At 38.7% G+C, this 16,522-nt stretch overlaps 3 protein-coding genes across 6 annotated transcripts; 1 reads left to right on the top strand and 2 right to left on the bottom strand.

Annotated features, from left to right (window-relative positions):
* Positions 1–1,410: 1,410 nt before the first annotated feature.
* On the bottom strand, positions 1,411–3,913 carry LOC117575458 (heterogeneous nuclear ribonucleoprotein A1). Its single transcript, XM_034259666.2, has 5 exons — positions 3,776–3,913; positions 3,392–3,687; positions 3,084–3,337; positions 1,611–2,234; positions 1,411–1,552 (listed from the first exon to the last, which is right to left on the bottom strand). Exons 1-5 carry the CDS (start codon positions 3,824–3,826, stop codon positions 1,545–1,547), a joined length of 1,233 nt encoding a protein of 410 aa, XP_034115557.1. The 5' UTR covers positions 3,827–3,913; the 3' UTR covers positions 1,411–1,544.
* A 2,313-nt stretch (positions 3,914–6,226) lies between these two features.
* Positions 6,227–8,560, bottom strand: LOC117575204 (heterogeneous nuclear ribonucleoprotein 87F). The gene is made up of 4 exons (XM_034259323.2): positions 8,377–8,560; positions 6,977–7,997; positions 6,696–6,801; positions 6,227–6,310 (listed from the first exon to the last, which is right to left on the bottom strand). The coding sequence occupies exons 1-3, from the start codon at positions 8,422–8,424 to the stop codon at positions 6,701–6,703; spliced, it is 1,170 nt and encodes a 389-aa protein (XP_034115214.1). The 5' UTR covers positions 8,425–8,560; the 3' UTR covers positions 6,227–6,310; positions 6,696–6,700.
* A 585-nt stretch (positions 8,561–9,145) lies between these two features.
* Positions 9,146–15,787, top strand: LOC117575205 (serine-arginine protein 55). 4 transcript variants are annotated; one of them, XM_034259325.2, is made up of 9 exons: positions 9,148–9,301; positions 9,569–9,712; positions 9,783–9,853; positions 9,926–10,030; positions 10,766–10,862; positions 13,861–13,934; positions 14,410–14,733; positions 14,797–14,955; positions 15,155–15,787. In XM_034259325.2, the coding sequence occupies exons 2-9, from the start codon at positions 9,587–9,589 to the stop codon at positions 15,267–15,269; spliced, it is 1,071 nt and encodes a 356-aa protein (XP_034115216.1). In that variant the 5' UTR covers positions 9,148–9,301; positions 9,569–9,586; the 3' UTR covers positions 15,270–15,787. The 4 variants fall into 4 exon arrangements, with proteins under 4 accessions (XP_051862372.1, XP_034115216.1, XP_034115217.1 ...); XM_034259326.2 differs by having other exon boundaries at positions 9,149–9,301; positions 10,781–10,862; XM_052006412.1 differs by lacking the exons at positions 13,861–13,934; positions 14,410–14,733; positions 14,797–14,955; positions 15,155–15,787 and adding an exon at positions 11,407–11,664 and having other exon boundaries at positions 9,146–9,301; positions 10,781–10,862.
* Positions 15,788–16,522: the final 735 nt, after the last annotated feature.

The raw sequence follows: 16,522 nt of genomic DNA, 5'->3' as shown, positions 1-16,522 counted from the left end.
TATAAGAAAATGTAAAAAAAAAACAACAAATACAAAGAAAAATAACACAAAAATAAGCAAAAAACAAAAGCTACTACAATTTTTCTCAAGGTAAAGATCAAGCAAAAAAACACATGTAACAAGAAAAATATACATCATATATATATATATAACTTATATATACGTATGTATGAAACACTCATAAAATGTAATGTTAACTTTTAGATCTATATAACAACTCTTTGCAAAACAAAAACTCACACTCATCTCTATAATATATTTAATTTGTAAAATGCAAGTCTTCAAAATATTGTTTAATCTCGCATTAGTGAATTTTGAATTTTGTTTGTGTTGTTTAGCTTCAAACATATCATTTGTTTAACTAACTAAATCATATATAGACTCTTTGGTTATAATTGTAGTTTATTATTATTATTTTACTATTTAACATTTATCACACACTTCTCACAGCAAACACAGAAAGCAAGTTTTTTAGCACTGTTGTCGGGGCTTTAAGCAATTTTTTTAGAACATTTTAAATTAAACGAAAATGTTAGTGTTCAAATTTTAGCTCAAAAAACAGTGTTGAAATTAATGCTTGAAAACATAAACAAAAAATGAAGAGAGAAAAGCGAAAATAAATTAAATTAAATATACAAAAAAAAATGATAAACGTTCATGCTCATTTCTAAGCAACAACAACTATACAAAATACTAATATTAAACACACACACAAGAAAAGAAAAATATGAAATACAACAGTTTGTATAAAAAGAAAAAAAAACAAGATTAATTCTATTTAATTTATAGGCTATACTATTACAATTACGAATATAGTTGTAAATCCGTTTTGGGCGCTTTCACCAGACATCATCTTTGATAACTGAATAATAAACACAAAAAAAGAAAAACCAATCAACTTAATTTAGTTGAAGAGTGTTCCGACGATTAGCAGCTTCCCTTCATTCGTTTCGAGATCATCATTAAGTCATTAAGAAATCCAGATAAATGAAGCAAAACACGTTATAATAATTGCAGTAAATAAATCCAAGTTATTTTTAACAAAAATCAACAAACAACTCTTGTGTATTCAGTTCTCTAAACTTAACGATTGATTTTTGTTTGAAAATCAAACGAATTTAGCATTTAAATGAAATTGAGGCGCACAATGAGCAAATAAGAAAAAAATACAATAATAACGAACAAGAGAAAATCCATTTCAATTAACTGATTATGATAATTGATTATTGACTATATGATTACGAATATGAAAATATGAAAATTCAGTGGTGCGTTTTATAGCTCTTCAGGTATAAAACATTACACAAAACATTAACAAATTATGAACCTATATGTTTTTTGAAATAAAGTGAGAACAACTCAGTTTACGATTATTAAGTCTACAAAAAAAGAGTAAATATTTTATTAATGATTTCAATAAATCGAATGCAGATATTTCCTCGATATTCTCTCAACATCGAGTTCAAATCCCAATCACAATATCAGTCTATAGTTTTGTTGTAAATGCGGTAGATGTTCCGTATTGCATTTGATCCCTTTTCTTCCTAAATGCCTGCAGAGTAAAGAAGAGATGAAAGAGTTGAATATAGATTCGATTACCAATCGCTTACCATAGGCAGGAGTGGATCCATCGTTGCCCAAGGAGGTTATGTGATTGGTCTGTGATGCATTGAAGTTGTATTTGCCCGATGGCTTGAACACCTTGTACTCCTTGGCCAACCACTTCTTCTCCACATCTCCAGCAGCATTCTCGTCCGATGATGGCTTTGATAGCTTCTGCTTGGTAGCTTCTTCGGCCTGCACCGATTTGTATTCGTTCTTGGGACGCTCGTTCATCATTGGACCATGCTTTGGACCGCCTTTCATTGGCCAGGAGGCAACTGGGCCATAGTTGTTAGCTGGCCAACTGCCATGCGGCCAAGCTGCTCCCTGAGCAGCGTAAGCAGCCACAGGCGGAGGACGATGTGGATAGCGCGGGTATGTCGATGGCACAGTGGGTGCCACATACGAGGCCCAGCCGTTGAAGAATGCCGATGGTGGCAACGAGGTTTGCGCCTGATACGGATTGTAGTTGCCGCTGTACACGAAATTGTCCATTATGGTTGGCTGAGGCGGAGCGTAGCCGGCACAGGCGGCTCCTCCGATGGGCAGGCGGATGCGTTTGCTCGACTCCGCCATCTGGGTGGACTTCTTGACCTCCACAGTGATCATGTTGATCGAGTGCTTGCCTTGAGCTGTCATACGAAAAGAAAGATAAAAGAGATTAGCATACATATGTATTAAAAGTTAACTTTATCTTTTCAAATGTGTATACATTACCTACCATACATATTTATCCATTTATTAATTTGATATTTCTTTATATAAATAAATATAATCTATTGTATACATTCCCTTAAATTTAATCTATTTTATACATTCCCTAAATACATATTATTTTATTTTTATTTCCATTTAAAAGTATATAATCTAGCTGTTATGAAAAAGGACCAAAGAAATTTTTGTGCTCCTTTTGAAGTTTGTTTCGGAAAACTCGTTAAATTCAAATCTGTTTTGAGCTGTTATTTTCCGCGTTTTATATTTTGAAAGAAAATTTGTTCTACCTAGAACTAGGGTTTTATAATCTTCGAAAAATATGTACATGTTTCTAGGAAAGGACTAAGAAATGTTCAGGGCTAAATAAACATAATGACTTTTCGTACCTGCACATATTCTACCTTACATATTAAAGCCAAATTCTTTCTTGCGAAAAGCAGGTATAAGAATAAATATGGTTTCCCAAAGTACAGGGAATTACTGGAGGAAATGTAACACATGTAAAGTTCAAGTCATGACATGCACTGCTTTAGTCAGGAATAGTGTCAACTGTACCTTTGACGGACTACCTATAGCAATTGCCCTACGAAAGAGTCATTCACGATTGAATTCGTTCGCTTATTCGAGAAAACGAAGCTATAAATTGATGAGAAGTAATCATGATTGAATTCATTCATGATTGAACAAAGCTATAAATTGATGAGAAGTTTAACAAAGCAACTGAAATACAATGTAGTAACTAATATATGAAGTTTTGGTTGACCTACCCAATGCACGCCCAGCTGAAGCCGTATCCTCGAACTCGAGAAAGCCAAAGCCTCGCTTGCGTCCTGAGTCCTTGTCCGTCAGCACCTTGACACTGGTGACATTGCCAAACTTGCGGAAATAGTCGCGCAACGAGTCCTCATCATGACAGTCCTTGAGGCCGCCCAGAAAGATCTTGTTGGTCTTGATGTTGCTTAAGTGTCCCACAGCCTTGTTGAATTCGTGGCGTGGAAAAGCGCGTTTGGTGTCAACGGTTCTATAGAATACATTTACATAATATATTGAACTTTTTTGAACAAACGTCACTTACTTGCTGTCAATAATGTGGGGACGGGCACGCTGCACATTCTCGACGGACTCGGAGTCCGCATAGGTCACGAAACCGAAGCCCCGAGACCGATTCGAGATGGGATCACGCATCACCACAGTGTCGGCCACTGGTCCAAACTGTGAGAAGAATGTGCGCATCATGGCCGCTGAGGTATTTAGCGAGAGGCCGCCCACAAATATTTTACGCAAGTGTTCATTGTTTTCCATTGTTGTAATGGCGGCGCCGCCGTTTGCATCCGCAGTGGAACTATTATTTGGCGAACTATTTTTGCGCTTCTACAAAAATACGAATGTGCAACATTTTTTTGCATATCGTATTGTGATTTATATTTATTTGATTGTTTAATTTGTGCTTCACACTTACCTCCTGGTAGAAGGGCACATTAACAACCGAGTTATTCACCATTTTTGGCATGAAAACTAAATTTACTGCTATTGCACAATGAAAGAAAAGCACAAAAACTGAACTGGCTACAAATTAAGTGACAACGAGAAAGTTTCAAAACGTCAGGCGAGCGTTGCCACCTCATGAAATGCTCCTTGCGATTCCTGTTAGCGGGCAACTCTACGCTTCTACACTACACACCTGCACAGGGTGTGTCGTGCGCAACTAACGGTAATTCTACGTAAGCTTGGGGATTCGAATTTCCACGTTTTACTGCAGGACAAATAAATAGCCAGCCAACCAACTCATTAAATTGTCACGGTTACGGATTTTAACATAATTTGCTGTCATTAGCTGGCTTTGCCATAACTGATCTAGTTACGTAACGTAACGGACGATGACCTTGTGCTTAGTATCGATGACGGCTGCCGATAGCACGATTACATGAACATGGCCGGCCGATAACTTAATTCGAATCGAGCCATACCGTATTTTTAATCGAAAAGCTGCATTATCGATTAACGGTCTTTTTTTTCAAGAGCCGTTACATTTTAAAGTGAGCTTTGGACGGCACCCATGCAAGATGTTTTGACTATTCTTTTCAAAGAATATAACCATTTAAACATTATTTTCTGTAAATGCAAGTTCCCCCTACCATATTAAAAACACAGTTTTATATTCAATAATTTGTTTTTATTGAGATTTTATTGGGTCTTTGTTAGTCTTATTTACCACGACTTACCTTTGGTTTTTGTTTGACGCAAGAGCTCCAGTTTAGTTCACAATCAAGCAAAAAGGCCAAAGTGGACTCGAGCTGCCTGGGAACCAGAACCAACTGCAGCTACATAGAAGAATTCAGCATCCAGCACTTCAGCCAGTCTTGCAAAGAAATACGTAGTGCATTAGTAAGCATATTCCCAAAGTGTGGATCGATTTAAAACTTGACGCGAAGTGCGGGTAATGCTATTATCATCTACACAAGCGCCTCGTTCTTCTGGGATTTTATTTTTTTTTTTCTACCTCGGTAGAGAAAACTTACTGGCTCTTTGGGGAGGGAGTTTTTTGTTTTGTTCTTTCTGTAGTCAGATTTCTGGTGGGTAACATTAGTTTTATTTTCTTCTTTTAGCTTTCGTTCATATACCTTCGTTTGTAACGTACTAAATTACACAAGATTTCATATTTGATTTGTTTTGTTGTTTCTTTCCTTGTACCAATTAATCGTAATCGTTAATGTAGCAGCTACATACGTCTTATGCACTAACAAAATTGGTATGTAATAGTTGATTGGTGGTAATGCATCATTTTTGATTTGCATTATTTGCAGAAAGAATAGAATATATATGATGTGGACAATTTGCATATATACATACATATATAGTTTTGTATAATCATAAATCATGCAATATCCCGCTCAGGGATATCATTATTTTAATCTTGTATATATGGGGATGTTTCTGTTTCTCAGGTAAATGTAAATCATAGGATATAAAGCTTAAATATACAAAAAATTGTATTACAAAATAGGTTTTCTATATACGTTTACTTAAAATTGGTTTTTTGTTTTAGTTGCTGATTTGCTATATAAACTTAGATGTGGAAAATACGACAAATGCATTTTATATAAAAAGTGAGCATCGTTGTCTACGAGCTAAATTGAATTAGTTAGTCATTATTTCAAGGTACACTACCTTTTTACACGCCACCTCTTTACGATTTTCACGATCCAATCAAAATATATATATTGTTTAATGAGAGCAAGCCAAGTTCTCTGAGGAGAGAACTCATGCCCACCGAAAAAAAATAGTTGCGTTTTTTGCAAATAGTCGATTTTATAAATAATATATAGTTTTAGTATATTTCTCTGATGTTTCTTGTTTTAGATTTCTTTAGTTTCTTTTTTATCTTTTATAGTTTAGTTTTGTTTCGGTTTTCTTTTTGTTTGTTTTTGTTTTGTATGGTTGTATTAATTTAGTTAAAACTAAGCGGTTCAAGGTACTTAACATCCTAAACACGAATCGGTGATCGTAAAAATTAATTGTATGGTATAATCGAGACAAGACATTAGCAGTTAATTTGTTGATATTTTTTTTCGTTTTGTTGAAGTGAGTTTTTCCTGGTTCTGGTTCTGATTTGCATTTGCTTTCGGGGTTAGTTGGCGGCACACACACAAACACAATGTCGAGATTGCCTCAAAACTTGCAACTGCAACTGGATCTGCACTGCACTGTTTAGTTAGCTGCTGCTGCTGTTTTATTGTTATTTGTATTTTGACTTGGCTGCTTATTGTTTGATTATCTCTCTCGTCTGCCTGATACACACACACATTTGCCCACATTTTTCTTTTACTGCCTCTGCCTCTCACATCTCACTGTCATTGATTGTTTGATTGCCTGCCTGTCTCTCTGCTTCTGCTTCTTCTTCTTTTGTCTCTGTCTCTGCCACTGCCACACTGCCTGTGCCTAGACTGCCTCCTGTGTTTGTCTAGCTTGAACTGATTTTGTAAGTGTGTTTTACCTAGATTTGCGAGAAAGGGGGAGAAAATAGTTCCATTAGCACTTTTTGCAATACATTTTCTATATACACATAAACAACAATTGGTTCGCAGCTCTTCTTTCGTTCGTTTGAAAACTACATTTGACAGCTCTTGTACTTTTGCTTTTGTACTCCGAACGCATTTCGAAACAATCAAAACAAGAAGCACACACACGAACATAATAGAAGATATGTATATGCATATATTTAAAATTGAAATTTATCTATAAACAGTGTAATGTGCTCAACTATTGAGATAGTTGAACTGCATACATTATTTTTGTATGCAACGAAATGCCTTATATTATTACTGTTGAGCACATTACACTGCATGACATCATTGCATCAGCGTATGGCATATATTTACCTTGTTTAGTAACGTCTATTGCCGCCCATGTTGCCACCTTGGCTCGTATTATAGTTGTTACCGCCGCCAAAACCTCCCTGGCCACCACCGCTGCCCTGTCCACCACCTGTAAGCAGACAAATAAATGCAATTAGTAAATCTTTTATAGAGTACTAGATAATCACAGGTTTGTGTCTTCGACAAGCTCTAGTTGAAATACATATTATGGTTTATATCTCAACTTATCTTAGAAACACACTCGGATCTATTTTTTAAGATAAATTTGCTGTAGCTTCACTTACTTTTGTTGAAGCCACCGCCTTGGTTATAGGGCGCTGGGCGATTATTGCCGAAGTTGCTGTTGCGCTGTGGACCACCGCCATAGCTCTGCTGATAATCATTGTTGAAGTTGCCACCGCCGCCGCCTCCGTTACCACCCCAGTTGCCGTTGCTATTGCCACCGCCGCTGCTGTAGCCGCCGCCACCGCCATTGTTCCAGCCACCGCCTCCGCCGCTGTTGCCGCCCTGGTTGTTCCATGGACCGCTCTGTTGGTTCCAGCCGCCAGAGCTGCCCTGGTTGCCACCGAAATTGCCATTGTTACCAAAGCCGCCGCCTCCTCCAGCACCCCAGTTGCCACCGCCATTCTGACGATTGTTACCCCAGCCGCCACCGCCGCCGCCTTGGCCACCACGATCGCCACCCCGACCGCCGCCGGCACGGCCTCCAGGACCACCGCGACCACCTCCGCCGCCGCCACCACCACCGCCTCCCTGGCGATCCATATCCTGCTTGGCAATCGCTTTCTTCACGTCGAGCGTCTTGTTCTTGATGTTGTGGGTTTTTTGCAGAATGATTTTGTCCACGGGATCGTAGTCATCGAACTCGATGAAGGCAAAGCCGCGCTTCTTGCCCGTATCCTTGTCGGACACAATATTCACGCCCACAATCTGTCCAAACTCCTTGAAGTACTCACGCAAGCACTCTTCATCGTGATCATCTCGCAGTCCACCAACGAACAATTTCTTCACCGTAGCTCCGGCATTGGGAGCATCGATCTCCTGGCGGGGCACAGCACGCTTTGGCTCCACGGTGCGTCCATCGATTTTGTGGGGACGTGCGTTTTGCGCATTGTCAATCATGTAGGACTGTGAGTAGGTGATGAAACCAAAGCCTCGGGACCGTTTTGTCTTTGGATCCTTCATGACAACAACGTCAACAATATTGCCCCATTTCTCGAAATGCGCCTTAAGCCCCTCGTCGGTGGTTCGGTAATCCAAGCCGCCAATAAACAGCTTACGCAGCTGCTCGGGCTCCGAAATTTGCTGCAAAACAAACACACACAAAATAAACAAAACACAAACAAAACAAGAGTACAGTTAGTCACAAGCGAAATCGAAAACAGAAGAAAAAATACCGCCCGCCATTTTCTTTTTATTATTTGCACACAGCATGTGTACGTGGTAATTTTTCTGTATTTTGTTTTTGCGTTGATATCACTTTATAATAGCAATCCATGTTGGATTATTTTGTTTTTATTGTTTAAATTATACAAACTGAAACTCAATGCGGCGTATTTACAATAATAGTAAATATGCCGAAATGCGCTTTTCATTTGTATTTTCAATATGTCGGCATCCGGCATTGCAAAAAAAAGAGAGTACGCACAGTATATGTAATTATACATTAACATAGTTTACTCACCTCGTCGTTGTCGTCATAGTTTCCATTGGAATCATTTAAATCAGCCATTGCAAATAGTTTTTTTTTATTTTTTTTAATATGCGATTAAGTATATAGGCTTAGAAAATTAATTTTTCACTATTGACGCCTAGCTCACTCACACGTACAGTAAGAGAAAATGTATCTGAGTGTCTGAAAATGAACTGAAAAAATGGCGCCCTGCGTGACCGCAAATTGAGTTCGAAAATATACTATTTAAACTCGAAAAATATACCAAAACATTAAAGAGCACACAATACTAATCAAAGTCTTTGTTGTTTTGTAAATATACGAGATTCAATAACGTAGATTCTAATTCTTACCATTCGAATGTCCCAATTTAATATTCTTGAACTTCTGCGAAATGCTTGAAAACTTGAAAAATACTTATTACGAAAATATACCATTGATGGTCACACGAATAATGACAACGTTTCCCAACAGATGCCGACAGCGGTGAGTATTGATACGATAGTAATTGATCAAATTTCAAATGTATTAAACAATTGCTTATTATTTAAGTAACTTTGTTCAAGCTCCGAAAATCAATATTTTCTTATGATTTCTACCCAATGTCTTTTTGATTTTAAATACAAATTTTTCATCTGTTGTAAATATATTAAAAATATCGGTATTTGTAAAAAATCGTTTTTTGACACTGTGGCAGGTATGTGAGTGTTGCTCAACACTAATACTAGCCAGGGCAGTGTAATCGATTTTGCTGTACTGTCGACGCCACATTGAGCGGCAAAGCAGTTTAGAGTTCAGTGTCATTTCCGTAGAAATTGCGTTGAGGTTGAGTTTGCATTATTTTTCGTGTGGCTTGCGGTGCGTGAAAAAATTAAAAAAAGCGGAGAGTTCTAATCGAGCAAATTAAATATTTGTGTTAAATACTTTTCCGTAAACGGTATGTGTACTAGTGTTTTATAAAATAACAATAAATAACAACATTAAACAGTGCGAATTTTACTTAAATAAGTCGGTGAAAAGTTCTCTACCCGGTAGACAACGTTGACATCGGCAAAGTCGCCATCTTGGCAAATACAGACAAATAAACTCTGCGCATACATACTCAAGAACATGCATGTGTGTTTGTATGCGCATGTAATATTTTCATAGCAAAACCAAAATAGTTAGTGACGAGTTTTAAGATAATTTACAACGCTCATTACAGCAAACAGCATCAACAAATATGGTTGGATCACGCGTTTATGTGGGCGGTTTGCCGTACGGAGTTCGTGAGCGCGATTTGGAGCGCTTCTTTAAGGGCTACGGCCGCACTCGTGATATACTCATCAAGAACGGCTATGGCTTCGTGGTAAGTAGAGAATAGGGCTCGATAAATCGATAGTTTAAATAACTAATTACTTGAATTTGTTGCGTGACAGGAATTTGAAGATTATCGTGACGCAGACGATGCCGTCTACGAACTAAACGGGAAGGAATTACTAGGGGAACGGTAAGTGTTTTTTATTAATAGCCCACATAGCGAAGGCAAAATTATTAAAATGCACGCTTTTTACACACACAGTGTGGTTGTTGAACCCGCCAGAGGCACAGCGCGCGGCAGTAATCGAGACCGCTATGACGATCGCTACGGCGGGCGACGCGGCGGCGGCGGACGCTATAATGATAAGTAAGTACAGCCAACACAGCAGCGCAGCGGCAGTGATTGCAAATTGTTGTTGTTTTTTTCACTATATGCTAGCTAGTTGCTTATTTCAAAATGTTAAGTAACTTGCCCTGCACTAAGACCCTTGAATATGGGGATAATCTTGAGAAGTTGTTAGGTCTACATTTTTAAATACTACATTGAAATTTCTCAAACAACAAAATTCATTTAGTTTTCAATCGACACGTAAATTGCGATGTTGCCACATTTTTCGCAACCAATGGCAACTTAACACTCAAAATTTCACTGATCTCAATCTTGTTTTTATTGATGTGCCACATAGTGCGTATGTGTCAGATAAAGTATTGAAAACTCGGAGGGAATCTACTGTAATTTAAATAGAATTAGATTTAATTGCTTTAAGAAAAGACACTGACATGCTGTTGATAATTATATATATGTTAATATAACATTCTATTTAATTTTTTTTGTTTTTGCTAATTTCCAAATAATATTTATTATTTAATCATACACTGCACGATATATTAATTTTGCGAATATGTACAATAACTATTATAATAATAATAACAACCCGTCCCACGTTCTTCGTCCTTTTGTCTTCCGTTTTGCTCACTTTAATAATTTAATTTATTTGTACAGCATTTTTATTCTGTACACCAACCACATACATATATATAACTTTTTTGAGCAGCAGCGCAGTGTCAATACTAATTTAAAATTCATTAAATTATTCACCAGAAACAAAAATTCCAGATCATCCTCCCGCTATGGACCGCCATTGCGCACTGAGTATCGTTTGATTGTGGAGAATTTGTCCAGCCGCGTTAGCTGGCAGGTAAGTCCAAAAAACTCTTTTTCTTTTTTATTTACATAAAAACATATCGAGAGGCTCGTAGCGTAGTGTAGTTTAATACTATATAATAATTAACAAAACTATTCCGACTTCCTCTTAACTGTAATTGGGCGACAGATTTGTGCGCTAATCTCTGTCTCTAAAATATTCCCCTTGTTGCACCTTTTTTCTTTATTTTGAATTCCACTTCCAAGCTGGTGTTGATCCCACAACGATTTTTATACCCCCCCCTATTTAGTTTCCTTTACTTTTTATTTTTACTTATCGCACGAATTGAAAAACGAATGATGTATTTTACTAGAGATTACTAATGATAAAATTGAGCTCATCATTGGTTTTTCAATTTCGTCAAACTATATTCTATCTAGTTATATATATTTATTACTATATAAGCTGTACAGTTGAACCTAGCCATAAGCAATCAAGCAAAACAATGCAAAAAAAAAAAAATATGTACGTTTTACAACTCTGGTACTGATCGGTGCAATCCCAACAATTGTTTTTTTCACACCAACCACACAAAAAGAGTTTGATGGGTGTCTGTTACTGAATGAACTGAACCGTCGTCCAGACAGAGCTTAGAAGAGAGTGACAAATATGTACAAAGAAAATATACAGGCCAAGCAGGCAGTATATACCAAATACCGAGCTGACAAATCGATAAGCGATATCCGATAACCGATAATGATATGCATATGCCAGCCCAGCCAAATACTTCATGTGTCTTGAAGAGGGGCAACAACTAGTTTTGCGAAACAAAGAGAAGGAAATGCCAAAAAATAAATGAACAGAAAGAATACAAACTAAACCAGAGACCAAAAAAACACGCACTTAACCATATATAGAGATTCTCGACGCCTGACATCTCCCACGTTATCATTGTGTCTGATCATCGCTTTGGGTTATAATACCGAAACACTAACATACAAAATGAATTATAAGAAACCACTTGCCCATTTGTGGTCAACGCGCTGTCGCCATCGTCATCGTCGAAGTGTCGAAGCCTCGTCATCCAAAGCAAAAGAAATGAACACACAACTGATGACCAAAACATTGATGATTGATTTGGGCCATAGCAAACGCAAACGCCGCTCCCCCCTTTGCCTTGCCCTTGCTTAGGTATTTAAAATGTTTAAGCATTCACAATTTAACCACAAACAAAATCAAATTTTATAAAGAATTGTCAAATTCCTTATAGCGAGCGATTGTGTGAGAGTTTTGAGAGGTCGAAGGTCGAATGTCGAATGACAGACAAAGAGAGGGACATACAGAGAGACAGAGGGAGAGAAGCTTTGAAACAGTTAGAAGCAGATGCGATGCGATGCGATATACGATGATGATTGTGATGTAATGATGATGTAGACGACCATTGATGACATGCAATGATGATGTGATGATGATCGTGATGCTGGCTGACGACTCTTGTAACCGCGCGTTCATTTCGCTTGCGATCGATCTTCGGGTTAGGCAGAGAGCAGAGAATATACTCTCTCCGGTGGTTCCCCCCTTTGCCTGACTGCCCGACTAGAGAGACTAGAGAGAGTGATACTTGAGAGGAGTCTCTTTTGGAGCAACGTCGTCGCACCAGAGCCGAGCCATCGTCGTCGAGATGAAGCTGCCTCAGAGGCGGGCCGCCCTGCCCCAAAAAGATATTTCTTATTTTTACAGTTTACAATTAAATCGAGGCCGTGGGAAGAGATGCCGCGCCGCCTGGTTGACGGTTGACTGCCCTCCGCCCGCCGTCCGGTTTGAGTGCTGTGCTGTGCTGTGCCCGTTGTACTGCTCTGCTAAACTGCCAAATGCCACTGCCAATGCCACTCCATTGACTGACACTGGGTTGTCGCACGTTCGCCTCTCACGCACGCTCTCATCACACTCCCACAAATCCCTGGTGTGTGCTCCTGGCGACTGTTTCTTCTGACTGTGTGCGCTTTTTGTGGGTCCCGCGACATCTTCGATCGATTAAGAAACAAACATCAAAACAACAACAACATATAAAAATGTTACCAATACACATTACATTTTCCAATATGCAATATTTATACCATAACTAAAACAAAACAAAATGATGACGCTACTGTGTGAAAAAGTATTTCCTGGCTAAAAAGCATTTGTTGCTCATCTGGTTGATGTTTGATGGCCGGGCCTGCTCCTCCTACTCCTCCTCTGAGCTACTGAGCTACTGCTGACCAATAACCATAAGTTGAGATGTAGATGTGTGGAGCTATCAATATCGCTAATGCAGCAACCGCTCGTGTGCTATTTCTTGTGCGGTCTTCTCCCCCCACATTGGCCGACAGTGTAACTAGGCAGACAGACAAAACTTGCTCTCGGTGTTGATAAAGATGTGTGTGTCCTCTCTCTGAAAGCGCATTAAGTAAGAACTCAATTACAACTTTTCGTTTTTTATTATCATTTTGATCAAGAAACAAACCAAAAAAAATAATGTTAAAAAGTGTCTATATATCTATATATGAATGTTTATGTATAATTATATTATGCTTACGTTTTTGTACCGCGTGCAGACCAAAAAGCAACAACACCAAGCAAGCAATCACGAATAATTCATCCGAACTCTGGATGGGGCTCTCTATATATCTGTGTGGCAAAAGCGGCGCTGGCACTTGCACTTCTTCCTTCACTTCCCCCCCAACCAACCCAACACACTCGAGAGAGCGAGAGGTTTCCATTAGGCAGGCGAGCGATCGATCAGAGAGGCTTCACAGGGACACAGCTTTGGTTAGGAGAGAAGGCCTCTCGTCCAGCTATTTAGCAAATTGCGCTTGATTACCATTCCACTACTGACTGACTGCGAGTTCCAGATCGGATTGAAATATATTCCAACTTGCTTGACTTGGTCTGCGTCTGCACGTTGTATTTGTTTTGCCTACCAGAGTATCATATAACTTGATCTTAAAGTTGTTGTTTCCATTTACTAATTCTATATGTCAATTTTTCCTTATTTGTGCGCTTTCTGCAGGACCTGAAAGATTACATGCGCCAGGCTGGCGAAGTCACCTATGCTGATGCCCACAAGCAGCGTCGCAACGAAGGGTAAGTAAACTGCATTTATAGTCGGATTCTTTACCTCTAGAAGTGACGAATAGTAGGTTAACTCTACCTCTAGAAACTACTAACAAAAGCTGTCCATGCTGTAAAGCTGGGCATCACGAACAGTGATCAGTACAGGAAATGCAACGAACCCGGGGTTAAGGAAACACTCGAGCATCTTCTCTGTAGATGCCCAGCGTTATCCCGACTCTGGCTGAAATACCTTAATTCGCCGTGCCACAACGATCTTCGGGACGTTTCACGGCTACCTCCTAGGATGCTGATGGCTTTTGCCAAAAACGCATCCATACTGTGCGACTTCTGAGACGAAGATACGCTACCGGCACAGCTACGGACCTCCACTGGTCTATGCTTTGCCCCGTACAGGGGCAGCCGGTTCCACCTAACCTCTAGAAACTTACTATTCATCACTTCCTAGTCAACTAGAATCGTAACTAAATTCTACTTTCTATTACAGCGTGGTTGAGTTTGCCTCTTTGTCGGACATGAAGACAGCCATTGAGAAGCTGGATGACACCGAGTTGAATGGACGTCGCATCCATTTGGTCGAGGATCGTCGTGGCGGACGCAGCGGCGGTGGTGGCGGCGGCGGCGGTGGTGGACGTGGACGTTCCCGTTCATCTAGCTCTCGCTCACGTTCTCGCTCTCGCAGGCGTTCTCGCTCTCGTCGCTCGTCGCACTCGCGTTCCAAGTCGCGCAGCCGATCCAAGTCACGTGGTGGTCGCTCCAAATCAAAGTCGCCAGTCAAGTCGCGTTCCCGCTCACGCTCGCGTTTTTCAAAGTAAGTTGCGAGGTTGAAGCATCGCTTTAAGATCGTTTTATTCATCTTGTATCTGTTTTGCAGCAAATCTCGTGATGTGTCCAAGTCAAAGTCAAAGTCCCGCTCTCGCACTCGCTCCCGCTCGCCTAAGCGCGACTCTCACTCCCGCACACGCTCGAACTCAAAGCGTGAGTCGCGATCTCGTACTCGCTCCAAGTCAGATCGCCACGATTCGCGTTCACGGTAAGTTGATAATTTGATTAGTCTCGTGATTTGGCTTTCTTTATTCGTGTTTTGTGCTTTCTTTTCGTGCTTTCTTTGATTTTCTTTGGACATGATGCACATGATGCACGCAGAGCGTCGTGTCTGCTTGGTGTAACCCAAATTGTGAATAATCAATAATAATTAATGGCAAACTCCTCTCTTCTTTTCTCCCTCTTAGCGATCGCTCGGCATCGGCTGACAACAAATCCCGTTCGCGTTCTCGTTCACGCTCAGCATCGGCAAAGAATGGAAATGCCTCACCGGATCGCAACAACGAAAGCATGGACGATTAGATTAGTTAGCTGTCCCATTATAATAATATAAATATGATTTTAGATTTCGACAATTTACTCTAGAAAACCCAACATATACAGACACCTAATCCACCAAAATAATACCTTGCTGCAGCAAAGCCGATCCCCAAAACATCTGGAGAGGTTTTATGCTAGCAAGTGCAAAGAATAATGAAAAGGCAAACTTTGAACATTTTTTAATCCACTACCAGGCATAGTGAACATTTTTTTAATATTTAAAAATTATGTTTAGGCATTTCTTTGACATTGGAATGGAATCGCAATCCCGAATGTATTTTCATGTTGAATACAAGAGATTCGATTCCAAACAGACAAACACAAAACAAACTTAAAAGGTCGAAAATTGTCCATAGCTTATAATATCTTTTGCAATCCGGGCAATTTGAATTCTTGCCTATGAAAAACTGTTTAAACCAAAATATCACATTTTGTCTATATAAAAAGGTCTACTTCAATAAAAACTGAATGAAAACATTTAAAAATAATGTAAAGAGAACTGTTGTTTTATTTCCATACTCGATAATAAAAACTCTGGGATTTTATTCTCGATTTTGAATATACTCGAAATGTATATTACAAAGTCTTACTGAAATTGTTTCGCTTTATTTGTTTTGTGAATTAAAATTACAATTTGTTTTGTTTTATCATTTTTAGAATTGAGTAGCTAAATTTCATATTTGTTTTCTTTTTGAAATTGAAATTGTTTAAACACATACGGATACGATAACTACTGAAAATTTGAAATAAATATTTGCAAATATTAAAAAGTCTCGTACGCTATTTGTCATCAATACAGAATTAAATACATAACTATGCTTCGTAACTCTGCTTTCGGTATTAACAATATTTGTTTAAAGTAATTTAAATCTATTTACAAAGCACATAAGGACATATCATATTATATACTCTATATATAATCGGGTTTGTTATCTAACGAGTGAGCAAAATACCTGGAAATTAATCTATAACTGGAAGAATTTCATTCTCACTTTCTCAATTTGCAAATTTTATTAATTATCTATCAAATAAGAAATAAACCAAATGCAATTTTATTTTGTTTTTTTTTTCGGTTTGATTTTAGTTTTGCTTTTCTTTTACTTGGCCTAAATGCGATTGAGGATTTGGGTTAGGGTCTAGGATGCGATATCTGTAGGACTGAGTGGGTCCTCAGTATCCCCTACTCCTATGTATATATCTTTTTTTGGCACTCTGCGGAGACAATTGAGCACTTG

This window comes from Drosophila albomicans, chromosome 2R, assembly GCF_009650485.2.
Source record: "Drosophila albomicans strain 15112-1751.03 chromosome 2R, ASM965048v2, whole genome shotgun sequence".
Lineage (NCBI taxonomy): Eukaryota > Metazoa > Arthropoda > Insecta > Diptera > Drosophilidae > Drosophila > Drosophila albomicans.
This window is presented reverse-complemented; position numbering and strand designations above follow the sequence as displayed.